Here is a 12,529-nt window from a genome sequence, read left to right as displayed (position 1 = left end):
GAATTCCAGAGATTCACCACCCTTTGAGTGAAGAAGTTCCTCCTCAACTCCGTTCTAAACCGCCCCCCCTTTATCTTGAGGCTGTGCCCCCTAGTCCTACTGTCCTTTCTGAGCGGGAAGAGCCTCTCCACCTCTATCCTATCCATCCCGTTCATCATCTTATATGTCTCAATGAGATCTCCCCTCATTCTTCTAAACTCTAACGAGTACAAGCCTAGTTTATTCAGCCTCTCCTCATAGCTCAACCCCCTCAACTCCGGTATCAGCCTAGTAAACCTCCTCTGCACTCCCTCCAAGGCCAAAATATCCTTGCGTAAGTACGGCGCCCAAAACTGCACACAGTACTCCAGCTGCGGCCTCACCAATGCCCTATACAGCCGCAGCAAGACCTCCCTACTTTTATATTCAATCCCCCTCGCTATGAAGGCCAGCATCCCATTAGCCTTCCTGACCACCTGCAAGCTGGGTTTTTGCGACTCATGCACAAGGACCCCGAGGTCCCTCTGCACTGTCGCCTGCTGCAGTTTTTCGCCTGCTGCAGTTTTTCGCCACGTAAGTAATAGTCCTTAGGTGCGTTTTCTCTACAACTTAGAAGGTTAAAGGATGATCTGATCAAAGTCTTCAAGATACTAACAGGGAAAAGACAGGGTAGGTGAAGATGAACCATTTCCACTGGCTGGCGATTCTAGAACCAGGGAACACAGTCAAAAAATCAGGACCAAACCATTCAGGAGAGATGTTCAGAAGTATTTCTAGCAACAGAATGACAGAGGTTTGGAACTCTCTTCCACAAACTGCAGTTGATGCAAGATTATTTGTTAACTTTTAACCTGAAATAGATTATTTTTTGTTCAGCAAAGGTAGCAGGGATCTGGGCCAGAGGCAGGTATAGGGAGTTATACAGAACAGGCTTGAAGGTCTGAATGGATAATTGTTCCTATGAAACACCAGGAACATACTGTACTTTGGGGGTATTAGAATGCATAGCTGTGCATTCATAAAACTTCAAAGCCTATCCCTTTTTATTCAATCCTTAAAGTTAGAGAGCCATTGCTGAAAATGGACCAGGCAAAGCAAATCCATTCCTTGCTTGTTCCAAAAACCAACGTGCCACCCCAGTGCCATTAGGCATGTTTCTGTGCTGAATGTGTTTTTATCAGAGCTGTTCTGTCTGGGTCCAGCAGCACTGCATTGTTTCTGCAGCAGCATAATGGATCCTCATGGTTGCAATGTGACATTAATAAATAAACTTAAACCTACTCAAATTGGTGGGATGTGATTAGGGGGTGCAGAGGAAATTCGCTAGGTTGATTCTGAAGTTGAGAAGGTTGGTGTATGAGAAGAGAATAAGTAGACTGGGGCTATACTCATTGGAATTCAGAGAATGAGGGGGGGATCTTATAGAAACATATAAGATTATGAAGGGAATAGATAAGATAGAAGCAGGGAAGTTGTTTCCACTGGCGGGTGAAACTAGAACTGGGGGCATAGGCTCAAAATAAGGGGGAGCAGATTTAGGACTGAGCTGAGGAGGAACTTTTTCACACAAAGGGTTGTGAATCTGTGGAATTCCCTGCCCAGTAAAGCAGTTGAGGTTCCCTCATTGAATACTTTTAAGGCAAAGACAGATAGGTTTTTGAACAATAAAGGAATTAAGGGTTATGGTGAGCTGGTGGGTAAGTGGAGCTAGTCCACAAAAAGATCAGCCATGATCTTATTGAATGGCTCAAGGGGCCAGATGGCCTACTCCTGCTCCTAGTTCTTACGTTCTTTAATCAGAGCTAATTCAGAGTTCTGTTTTTCCCTGGGATATTTCAGAGTGGGGTTTGATTAGGTTGATTGATTGACAGGCAAGGTCAGTTGATTGGTACCGCTAGGTTTTCACAGAGAATGCAAAGCAGTCTGCTTTTTGGGATCTTTACAGAGGCAGAGTTCTCGATATCTCTTGCTGTGTCTGAAGTAGAGACTGGAATCTGACAAGAAATAAGCCTTTTTCCCCTGAGATTTTACTGATTGGGGATGGAGCTCTCTCTGGAAGTTGCTGCATGATAATCAGAGGACAAGTATCTGTCTGGATCACTCTCCAGAGATGTTAAAAGGTCAGAAATCTAGTAACCAGGGAAGCATATTTGGTTTGTGTGCTAACTGATTAGAAAGGAGAGATTTATGTTTAATGGAGTTACTGCCAAACTGGAACAATAGAGAAAGCTAGCTGTTAAGAATTATACTTTTTTATGTTTAAGTACTTTAGTTGATAAAGCTGTGCTAATTATTTTATTATATTCTGTGTTCTTAAATAAACTTTGTTTGATAAAAGCTTCCTAGTGGGTCACTGGAATCATACCTAGAGTGAAACACCTTATGCTCACCCTAATATGTACCTGTCAGGCAGGGAGGAAGTGGTCGGCGAAGGAACCATGGTTTACTAAGGAAGTTGAATCTCTGGTGAAGAGGAAGAAGGGGGCTTAAGTAAAGATGAGACGTGAAGGCTCAGTTAGGGCACTGGAGAGTTATAAATTAACCAGGAAGGAGCTAAAGAGAGAGTTAAGAAGAGCTAGAAGAGGACATAAGAAGACTTTGGTGGATAGGATCAAGGAAAATCCTAAAGCTTTCTGCAGGTATGTCAAGAATAAAAGATTGGTTAGGGCAAGATTAGGGCCAGTCAGAGACGGCAGTGGGAAGTTGTGCGTGGAGCCTGAAGAGATAGGAGAGGCACTGAATGAGTATTTTTCGTCAGTATTCACGCAGGAAAAAGTCAGTGTAGTCGAGGAGAATACTGCTATACCAGGTAGTAGACTAGACGGGATTGAGGTACATAAGGAGGTGGTGTTGGCAATTCTTGAGTGTGAAAATAGATAAGTCCCCTGGGCCGGATGGGATTTACCGTAGGATTCTCTGGGAGGCTAGGGAGGAAATTGCAGAGCCTTTGGCTTTGATCTTCATGTCGTCATTGGCTACAGGTATAGTGCCGGAAGACTGGAGGATAGCAAAAGTTGTCCCCTTGTTCAAGAAGGGGAGTAGAGACCATCCTGGGAATTATAGACCAGTGAGCTTTGCTTCTGTTGTGGGCAAAGTTTTGGAAAGAATTATAAGGGATAGGATTTATAATCATCTAGAGCGAAATAAATTGATTAGGGATAGTCAACACGGTTTTGTGAAGGGTAGGTCATGCCTCACAAACCTTACTGAGTTCTTTAAAAAGGTGACCAAAGAGGTGGATGAGAGTAAGGCAGTTGACGTGGTGTATATGGAATTTAGCAAAGCGTTTGGTAAGGTTCCCCATGGCAGGCTATTGCAGAAAATGCAGATGCATGGGATTGAGGGTGATTTAGCAGTTTGGATCAGGAATTGGCTAGCTGATACAAGACAGAGGGTGGTGGTTGATGGGAAATATTCAACCTGGAGTTCAGTTACAAGTGGTGTACCTCAAGGATCTGTTTTGGAGCCACTGCTGTTTGTCATTTTTATAAATGACCTAGATGAGGGTGTAGAAGGATGGATTAGTAAATTTGCTGACAACACCAAAGTCGGAGGAGTTGTAGACAGTGAGGATGGATGTTACAGTTTGCAGAGGGACATAGATAAGCTGCAGAGCTGGGCTGAGAGGTGGCAAATGGAGTTTAATGTGGAAAAGTGTGAGGTGATTCACTTTGGTAAGAATAACAGAAGTACAGAATATAGGGTTAATGGAAGGACTCTTGGTAGTGTCAACGAGCAGAGAGATCTCGGGGTACATGTGCATAGCTCCCTGAAAGTTGGCACCCAGGTTGATAAGGTTGTTAAGAAGGCGTACGGTGTGTTAGCTTTTATTGGTAGAGGGATTGAATTTTGGAGCCGTGAGGTCATGTTGCAACTGTACAAAACTCTAGTGCGGCTGCACTTGGAGTACTGCGTACAGTTCTGGTCGCCACATTATAAGAAAGATGTGGAGACATTGGAAAGGGTGCAGAGGAGGTTTACCAGGATGTTGCCTGGTATGGTGGGAAGGTCTTATGAGGAAAGGCTGAGGGACTTGAGGTTATTTTCACTAGCGAGAAGAAGGTTACGAGGTGACCTGATTGAGGCATACAAGATGATCAAAGGATTAGATAGGGTGGACAGTGAGAGCCTTTTTCCTTGGATGGTGACGGCTAACACAAGGGACATAGCTTTAAATTAAGGGGTGGTAATTATAGGACGGATGTCAGAGGTAGGTTCTTTACTCAGAGGGTAGTAAGGGTGTGGAATGCCCTGCTTGCAGCAATTGTGGACTCGCCAACTTTAAGGGTGTTCAAATGGTCATTGGATAGGCATATGGATAACATTGGAATAGTTTAGCTTAGAGGGTCATTAGATTGGTTCCACCGGTCGGCACAACATCGAGGGCCGAAGGGCCTGTACTGCGCTGGAATGTTCTATAATACTAAAATCAAATGTAGAAGTTGGGGACTAGGAGGCTAACATCATAAAATACCTTGGAGTTTCTGATCTGGCCCCTAACACTAAATTCAAATTCTAGTTGAATCCAAGACCTAAGCTGACAAAATACAGCATTACACCCCATCTTGGGTTGGTCTGAAGTTTGGTTTTAGCTAAAAGGCCGAGGAGTGATGAACTTCTGAGTCTCTCCGTTAAAGTAAGTAAATTAGAGCCAGGACTGGGAGGTGATAATTGCTCTCTGCTCTGACAGGGACACCGGGCAGTGAACATTTTAGCTGTGCCTCCTCTGAACAAGTATTCATCATGATCTGTGCAGCAGCAAGTTACAATGGACAGGATATCACAGTGATTTAAGAATCTGGCATTCTGATCGCCATGCAAACTACTGCAGTCACCTGTGAAAACCTTTGCTAATATAAAATGCATCACATATCACCAGGACAAATCTGATATCTCCAACAGTGTGGAAAAATGGAGCAATCAAAACAAGTGCTTTTCAAACTCTCCAGCAGAGTACAAGATTTAGTATCACAGCAATGTCCCACGCAAAGGAGCAGAGGCACCAGGGACTGTCTGATCCACAAGCAATGCTCCTTCTCAAAACCCAATAGCTTCATGCCACTCAAAAATCATTGGTAAATATTCAATTATTTTAGCAGAAATAAACACCATCGATATTTTTTAAAAAACTTGAGGAATAAGTAATCCAAGGTGAGGAACTGGCTGCTGCCACTCACCTCCTTTGTGAGGTAGTACTGAAGCTCCGAGAAAAATAGAAGCAACATAATGAGACTGCTGACCACAGTAACTGCAGAGAAAAGGGAATCAGCATTAACGGCAGCAAATACAAACACCTAATCAACCCCAATGCTTCTGATGTAACACCTTCTCTCTATCCTATTCCATACCATGCTCTCCGTCCCAGTCGACAGCCCAGTCTCTCTCTCTCTCTCTATCCCAGTCTCTCTCTCTCTCTCTATCCCAGTCTCTCTCTCTCTCTCTCTATCCCAGTCCTCTCTCTCTCTCTCTCTATCCCAGTCTCTCCCTCTCTCTCTATCCCAGTCTCTCTCTCTCTCTCTATCCCAGTCTCTCTCTCTCTCTCTATCCCAGTCTCTCTCTCTCTCTCTATCCCAGTCTCTCTCTCTCTCTCTATCCCAGTCTCTCTCTCTCTCTCTATCCCAGTCTCTCTCTCTCTCTCTATCCCAGTCTCTCTCTCTCTCTCTATCCCAGTCTCTCTCTCTCTCTCTATCCCAGTCTCTCTCTCTCTCTCTATCCCAGTCTCTCTCTCTCTCTCTATCCCAGTCTCTCTCTCTCTCTCTATCCCAGTCTCTCTCTCTATCCCAGTCTCTCTCTCTCTCTCTATCCCAGTCGCTCTCTCTCTCTCTATCCCAGTCTCTCTCTCTCTCTATCCCAGTCTCTCTCTCTCTCTCTATCCCAGTCTCTCTCTCTCTCTCTATCCCAGTCTCTCTCTCTATCCCAGTCTCTCTCTCTATCCCAGTCTCTCTCTCTATCCCAGTCTCTCTCTCTATCCCAGTCTCTCTCTCTCTATCCCAGTCTCTCTCTCTCTATCCCAGTCTCTCTCTCTCTATCCCAGTCTCTCTCTCTCTCTCTCTCTCTATCCCAGTCTCTCTCTCTCTCTCTATCCCAGTCTCTCTCTCTCTCTCTCTCTATCCCAGTCTCTCTCTCTCTCTCTCTGTCCCAGTCTCTCTCTCTCTATCCCAGTCTCTTTCTCTCTCTCTATCCCAGTCTCTCTCTCTATCCCAGTCTCTCTCTCTCTCTATCCCAGCCTCTCTCTCTCTCTCTCTATCCCAGTCTCTCTCTCTCTCTCTCTATCCCAGTCTCTCTCTCTCTCTCTCTATCCCAGTCTCTCTCTCTCTCTCTCTATCCCAGTCTCTCTCTCTCTCTCTATCCCAGTCTCTCTCTCTCTCTGTCCCAGTCTCTCTCTCTCTCTCTATCCCAGTCTCTCTCTCTCTCTCTCTATCCCAGTCTCTCTCTCTCTCTCTCTATCCCAGTCTCTCTCTCTCTCTATCCCAGTCTCTCTCTCTCTCTATCCCAGTCTCTCTCTCTCTCTCTATCCCAGTCTCTCTCTCTCTCTATCCCAGTCTCTCTCTCTCTCTCTCTCTCTATCCCAGTCTCTCTCTCTCTATCCCAGTCTCTCTCTCTCTCTCTCTCTCTATCCCAGTCTCTCTCTCTCTCTATCCCAGTCTCTCTCTCTCTCTCTCTCTCTCTCTATCCCAGTCTCTCTCTCTCTATCCCAGTCTCTCTCTCTCTCTCTCTCTCTATCCCAGTCTCTCTCTCTCTCTATCCCAGTCTCTCTCTCTCTCTCTATCCCAGTCTCTCTCTCTCTCTCTATCCCAGTCTCTCTCTCCCTCTCTATCCCAGTCTCTCTCTCTCTCTCTCTCTATCCCAGTCTCTCTCTCTCTCTCTCTCTATCCCAGTCTCTCTCTCTCTCTCTCTATCCCAGTCTCTCTCTCTCTCTATCCCAGTCTCTCTCTCTCTCTATCCCAGTCTCTCTCTCTCTATCCCAGTCTCTCTCTCTCTCTCTATCCCAGTCTCTCTCTCTCTCTCTCTCTCTATCCCAGTCTCTCTCTCTCTCTCTATCCCAGTCTCTCTCTCTCTCTCTCTATCCCAGTCTCTCTCTCTCTCTCTCTGTCCCAGTCTCTCTCTCTCTCTCTCTATCCCAGTCTCTCTCTCTCTCTCTCTATCCCAGTCTCTTTCTCTCTCTCTATCCCAGTCTCTTTCTCTCTCTCTATCCCAGTCTCTCTCTCTCTCTATCCCAGCCTCTCTCTCTCTCTCTCTATCCCAGTCTCTCTCTCTCTCTCTCTATCCCAGTCTCTCTCTCTCTCTCTCTCTCTATCCCAGTCTCTCTCTCTCTCTCTCTATCCCAGTCTCTCTCTCTCTCTCTCTATCCCAGTCTCTCTCTCTCTCTCTCTCTATCCCAGTCTCTCTCTCTCTCTCTCTATCCCAGTCTCTCTCTCTCTCTCTGTCCCAGTCTCTCTCTCTCTCTCTATCCCAGTCTCTCTCTCTCTCTCTCTATCCCAGTCTCTCTCTCTCTCTCTCTATCCCAGTCTCTCTCTCTCTATCCCAGTCTCTCTCTCTCTATCCCAGTCTCTCTCTCTCTCTCTCTCTCTATCCCAGTCTCTCTCTCTCTCTATCCCAGTCTCTCTCTCTCTCTATCCCAGTCTCTCTCTCTCTCTCTATCCCAGTCTCTCTCTCCCTCTCTATCCCAGTCTCTCTCTCTCTCTCTCTCTATCCCAGTCTCTCTCTCTCTCTCTCTCTCTATCCCAGTCTCTCTCTCTCTCTCTCTCTATCCCAGTCTCTCTCTCTCTCTCTCTATCCCAGTCTCTCTCTCTCTCTCTATCCCAGTCTCTCTCTCTCTCTCTCTATCCCAGTCTCTCTCTCTCTGTCCCAGTCTCTCTCTCTCTCTCTGTCCCAGTCTCTCTCTCTATCCCAGTCTCTCTCTCTCTCTATCCCAGTCTCTCTCTCTCTCTCTATCCCAGTCTCTCTCTCTCTCTCCATCCCAGTCTCTCTCTCTCTCTCTCCATCCCAGTCTCTCTCTCTCTCTCTATCCCAGTCTCTCTCTCTCTCTCTCTATCCCAGTCTCTCTCTCTCTCTCTATCCCAGTCTCTCTCTCTCTCTCTCTCTATCCCAGTCTCTCTCTCTCTCTCTCTATCCCAGTCTCTCTCTCTCTATCCCAGTCTCTCTCTCTCTCTCTCTATCCCAGTCTCTCTCTCTCTCTCTCTATCCCAGTCTCTCTCTCTCTCTCTGTCCCAGTCTCTCTCTCTCTCTCTATCCCAGTCTCTCTCTCTCTCTCTATCCCAGTCTCTCTCTCTCTCTCTCTATCCCAGTCTCTCTCTCTCTCTCTCTATCCCAGTCTCTCTCTCTCTCTATCCCAGTCTCTCTCTCTCTATCCCAGTCTCTCTCTCCCTCTCTATCCCAGTCTCTCTCTCTCTATCCCAGTCTCTCTCTCTCTCTCTATCCCAGTCTCTCTCTCCCTCTCTATCCCAGTCTCTCTCTCTCTCTCTATCCCAGTCTCTCTCTCTCTCTCTATCCCAGTCTCTCTCTCTCTCTCTATCCCAGTCTCTCTCTCTCTCTATCCCAGTCTCTCTCTCTCTCTATCCCAGTCTCTCTCTCTCTATCCCAGTCTCTCTCTCTCTCTCTATCCCAGTCTCTCTCTCTCTCTATCCCAGTCTCTCTCTCTCTATCCCAGTCTCTCTCTCTCTCTCTCTATCCCAGTCTCTCTCTCTCTCTCTCTATCCCAGTCTCTCTCTCTCTATCCCAGTCTCTCTCTCTCTATCCCAGTCTCTCTCTCTCTCTCTATCCCAGTCTCTCTCTCCCTCTCTATCCCAGTCTCTCTCTCTCTATCCCAGTCTCTCTCTCTCTCTCTATCCCAGTCTCTCTCTCCCTCTCTATCCCAGTCTCTCTCTCTCTATCCCAGTCTCTCTCTCTCTCTCTATCCCAGTCTCTCTCTCTCTCTCTATCCCAGTCTCTCTCTCTCTCTCTCTATCCCAGTCTCTCTCTCTCTCTCTCTCTCACCCAGGGCTCCCGCTCCGGTTTTCACTCGGAAATCCTCCAGGGTTTTGGGATAAGCATCAAAGCGCCGGAGCCTCCGGAGCAGCTCCATCCTCCCCCGGAAACACTGTCAGTGCTTCCGGGGCCGTGACCCCCGCTCCCATTGGCTGTTAACCGAGACGGGGCTTCCTGAGGCTAGCGGCAGGGGCTCTAGAAGTTCAGTGCTGAGGGAGTGCCGCACTGTCAGAGGGTCAGCGCCGAGGGAGCGCCGCACTGTCAGAGGGTCAGCGCCGAGGGAGCGCCGCACTGTCAGAGGGTCAGCGCCGAGGGAGCGCCGCACTGTCAGAGGGTCAGCGCCGAGGGAGCGCCGCACTGTCAGAGGGTCAGTACTGAGGGAGCGCCGCACTGTCAGAGGGTCAGCGCTGAGGGAGCGCCGCACTGTCAGAGGGTCAGTGCTGAGGGAGCGCCGCACTGTCAGAGGGTCAGTGCTGAGGGAGCGCCGCACTGTCAGAGGGTCAGTGCTGAGGGAGCGCCGCACTGTCAGAGGGTCAGCGCCGAGGGAGCGCCGCACTGTCAGAGGGTCAGCGCTGAGGGAGCGCCGCACTGTCAGAGGGTCAGCGCTGAGGGAGCGCCGCACTGTCAGAGGGTCAGCGCTGAGGGAGCGCCGCACTGTCAGAGGGTCAGCGCTGAGGGAGCGCCGCACTGTCAGAGGGTCAGCGCTGAGGGAGCGCCGCACTGTCAGAGGGTCAGCGCTGAGGGAGCGCCGCACTGTCAGAGGGATCAGTAATGCAGGTGAGCTGCTGCTTATGATCCTACTTAGCCTGTCAGCTGGATGTATTTGATGCTGGGCAAATTGTTCTGGGTGCAGTTGCAGTCTTGTTCGTGGTTTTACAAATAGATATCCCTCAACTAAAACTGCTAAGACAGATCAGCCAGTCAGTGTGAGTGTTGCTGTACTGGTTTCCTGGATCACAAGTGACTTCAAAACACTTCATTTTTTGTCAAACACGTTGGTACATCCTGAAGGTATTCAAGATGCTACACAAATGCAAGTCCTTTGTAGCTGCAGTTTTCTTGCATAACTTGCAGCTTGAACATCACAAATAAAACAGCAATGCATTTTGTAAATCAGAATCAGTGTGGGCATTAATCAGTTATACAAATGTAATATTTAATTCAACATAAAAAACAACTTAAAAATTGCCATTTCACCTGGTGGCTGAATCTGTAACAGTTAGGTTTCCTTTCTGGCAACAGCTGGCAGAGGAGGGCTATACAGCTGCACCATACAAAACATTCTGGTTGTATCACAGCTTGGTATGGGCTCCTGCTCTGCCGAAGCCAGCAAGGAACTACAAAAGGTCATGAATGTAGCCCAGTCCATCTCACAAACCAACTTCCCATCCATTGACTCTGTCTACACTTCCCAATGCCTCAGAAAAGCAACCAACATAATTAAGGACCCCACACACCCTGGACATTCTTCCGCCTTCTTCCATCAGGAAAAAGATATAAAAGTCTGAGGTCATGTACCAACTGACTAAAAACAGCTTCTTCCCTGCTGCTATCAGACTTTTGAATGGACCTATCTCGCATTAAGCTGATCTTTCTCTACACCCTAGCTATGACTCTAACACTACATTCTGCACTCTCTCCTTTCCTTCTGTATGAATGGTATGCTTTGTATAGCACACAAGAAATGATACTTTTCACTGTATACCAAGACATGTGACAATAATAAAAGTTAAAAAATACAGGCTGGAAGTCCAACACAAAATTGGTAGCTGCCTTCCTGGTGGGACAGGAGGTTTTTAATTGGGTGGGTGAAGCCATGGCTTAAGATTAGTTATAAGCAGTCAGAAAGACGTCGAACCACTCTACTCCATGGATCACAGGATGAGGATCATGTGCATTCACTCAAATCAAGGCAGCTGTTGGGAAGAGAATGCAGCATTCGAGCAGCAACAATGGCGGGATCAGAAAGAAACTGCCAGGGTTTGTCGGGTGGCTTAATGCAACGGTGTGTGCACAGGAGTGGCAGCTTCTCACAGCACAGCAGTTGGGAACCACTGGTCTTGTGGATAAAGAAGCAAAGCATTTGTCTATTTCATCCACCATTTCATTATTTATTAACTCCCCATTTTCATTCTCTAGAGCACCAACACTCAGTTATTCTTTTCCTCTTTAAATGTTTAACGTTCAATTTTTTTGGTCACAAATAAGGCTTACATTAACACTGCAATGAAGTTATTGTGAAATTTCCCTGTAGAAATACCTGTAAAAGTGTTGCTATTTTTACATTTCTATCTAGCTTCCTCTTATACTCTTAATTTCTTTCTCCTGATTGGCCTTAGTCATTCTCTGCTGCTCTTTAACTTCTTCAGTGCACCACAGATGGGGACCCTCCCTTTAGAATTTGTCTTTATAGTCAAAACATACTTGAGTATTGTGAAATATCCTCTGAAAAATCTGCCACCATTTCTCTACTGATCTATCATCTTGTCTGGTACCCCAATTCACTGCAGCCAACTCAGCTGTCCTTACTTAAATTTAAAATACTAATCTTCGACTCACTCTTCCTTTTCAAACCAGATGTAAACTAGATGCGTGTTGGATCAAGGAAAACCCCAAGGCTTTTTACTGTTATGTGAGAAATAAAAAAATGACCAGGGTGAGGTTAGGGCCAGTCAAGGATAGTAGTGGGAACTTGTGCATGGAGTCAGAAGAGATAGGTGAGGCGTTGAATGAATACTTTTCTTCAGTGTTCACTAAGGGGTGGGGCCATGTTTTTGAGGATATGTGTGTGATACAGGCTGAAAGAATGGAGGAGGTAGATGTTCTGAGGGAAGATGTATTAGTAATTTTGAAAAACCTGAGGATGGATAAGTCCCCTGGGCCAGATGGGATACACCCTAGGATACTTTGGGAAGTAAGGGATGAGTTTGTGGAGCCTTTTAATTTTGATCTTTGGGTCCTCACTGTCCACAGGGATTGTGCCAGGGGACTGGAGAGTTGGGAATGTTGTTCCTGTCTTCAAGAAAGGAAATAGGAATGACCCTGGTAATTATAGGCCAGTTATTCTTACTTCGGTAGTTGGTAAGTTAATGGAAAAGGACCTGAGAGATAGGATTTATGACCATTTGGAAAGATGCAGCTTAATCTGGGATAGTCAGCACGGATTTGTGAGGGGTAAGTCTTGCTTCACAAATTTGATTGAATACTTTGAGGAGGTAACTAAATGTGTAGATGAAGGTAGAGCAGTTGATGTCGTCTACATGGATTTTAGTAAGGCGTTTGATAAGGTTCCTCGTGGTAGGCTCATGAAGAAAATAAGGAGGTGTGGGATAGAAGGAAATTTGGCCGATTGGATAAGTAACTGGCTATCTCATAGGAGACAGAGGGTGATAGTGGAGGGAAAATTTTCAGACTGGAGGCCAGTTACCAGCGGTTTACCACAGGGATCAGTGCTGAGTCCTCCGCTATTTGTGATTTTTATCAATGACTTGGAAGAGGGGGCTGAAGGGTGGATTAGTAAATTTGCTGGTGACACCAAGATTGGTGAAGTAGTGGATGAGGTGGAGGGCTCTTGTAGGCTGCA

The 12,529-nt window shown here is 46.7% G+C and overlaps 1 protein-coding gene across 2 annotated transcripts in view; it reads right to left on the bottom strand.

Annotated features, from left to right (window-relative positions):
• Nucleotides 1-9,055, bottom strand: part of ergic3 (ERGIC and golgi 3) — a 44,998-nt gene extending 35,943 nt beyond the window's left edge. For both annotated transcript variants that reach the window (XM_080204574.1, XM_080204575.1), the window contains exons 1-2: nt 8,956-9,055; nt 5,157-5,227 (exon numbers count right to left, since the gene is read on the bottom strand). In XM_080204574.1, the coding sequence (XP_080060700.1) occupies nt 5,157-5,227; nt 8,956-9,043 (159 nt within the window). In that variant the 5' untranslated portion in view covers nt 9,044-9,055. The remainder of the gene's footprint in view (nt 1-5,156; nt 5,228-8,955) is intronic.
• Nucleotides 9,056-12,529: the final 3,474 nt, after the last annotated feature.

This window comes from Carcharhinus amblyrhynchos, chromosome 16 (assembly GCF_965287045.1).
Source record: "Carcharhinus amblyrhynchos chromosome 16, sCarAmb.v2.hapA, whole genome shotgun sequence".
Lineage (NCBI taxonomy): Eukaryota > Metazoa > Chordata > Chondrichthyes > Carcharhiniformes > Carcharhinidae > Carcharhinus > Carcharhinus amblyrhynchos.
This window is presented reverse-complemented; position numbering and strand designations above follow the sequence as displayed.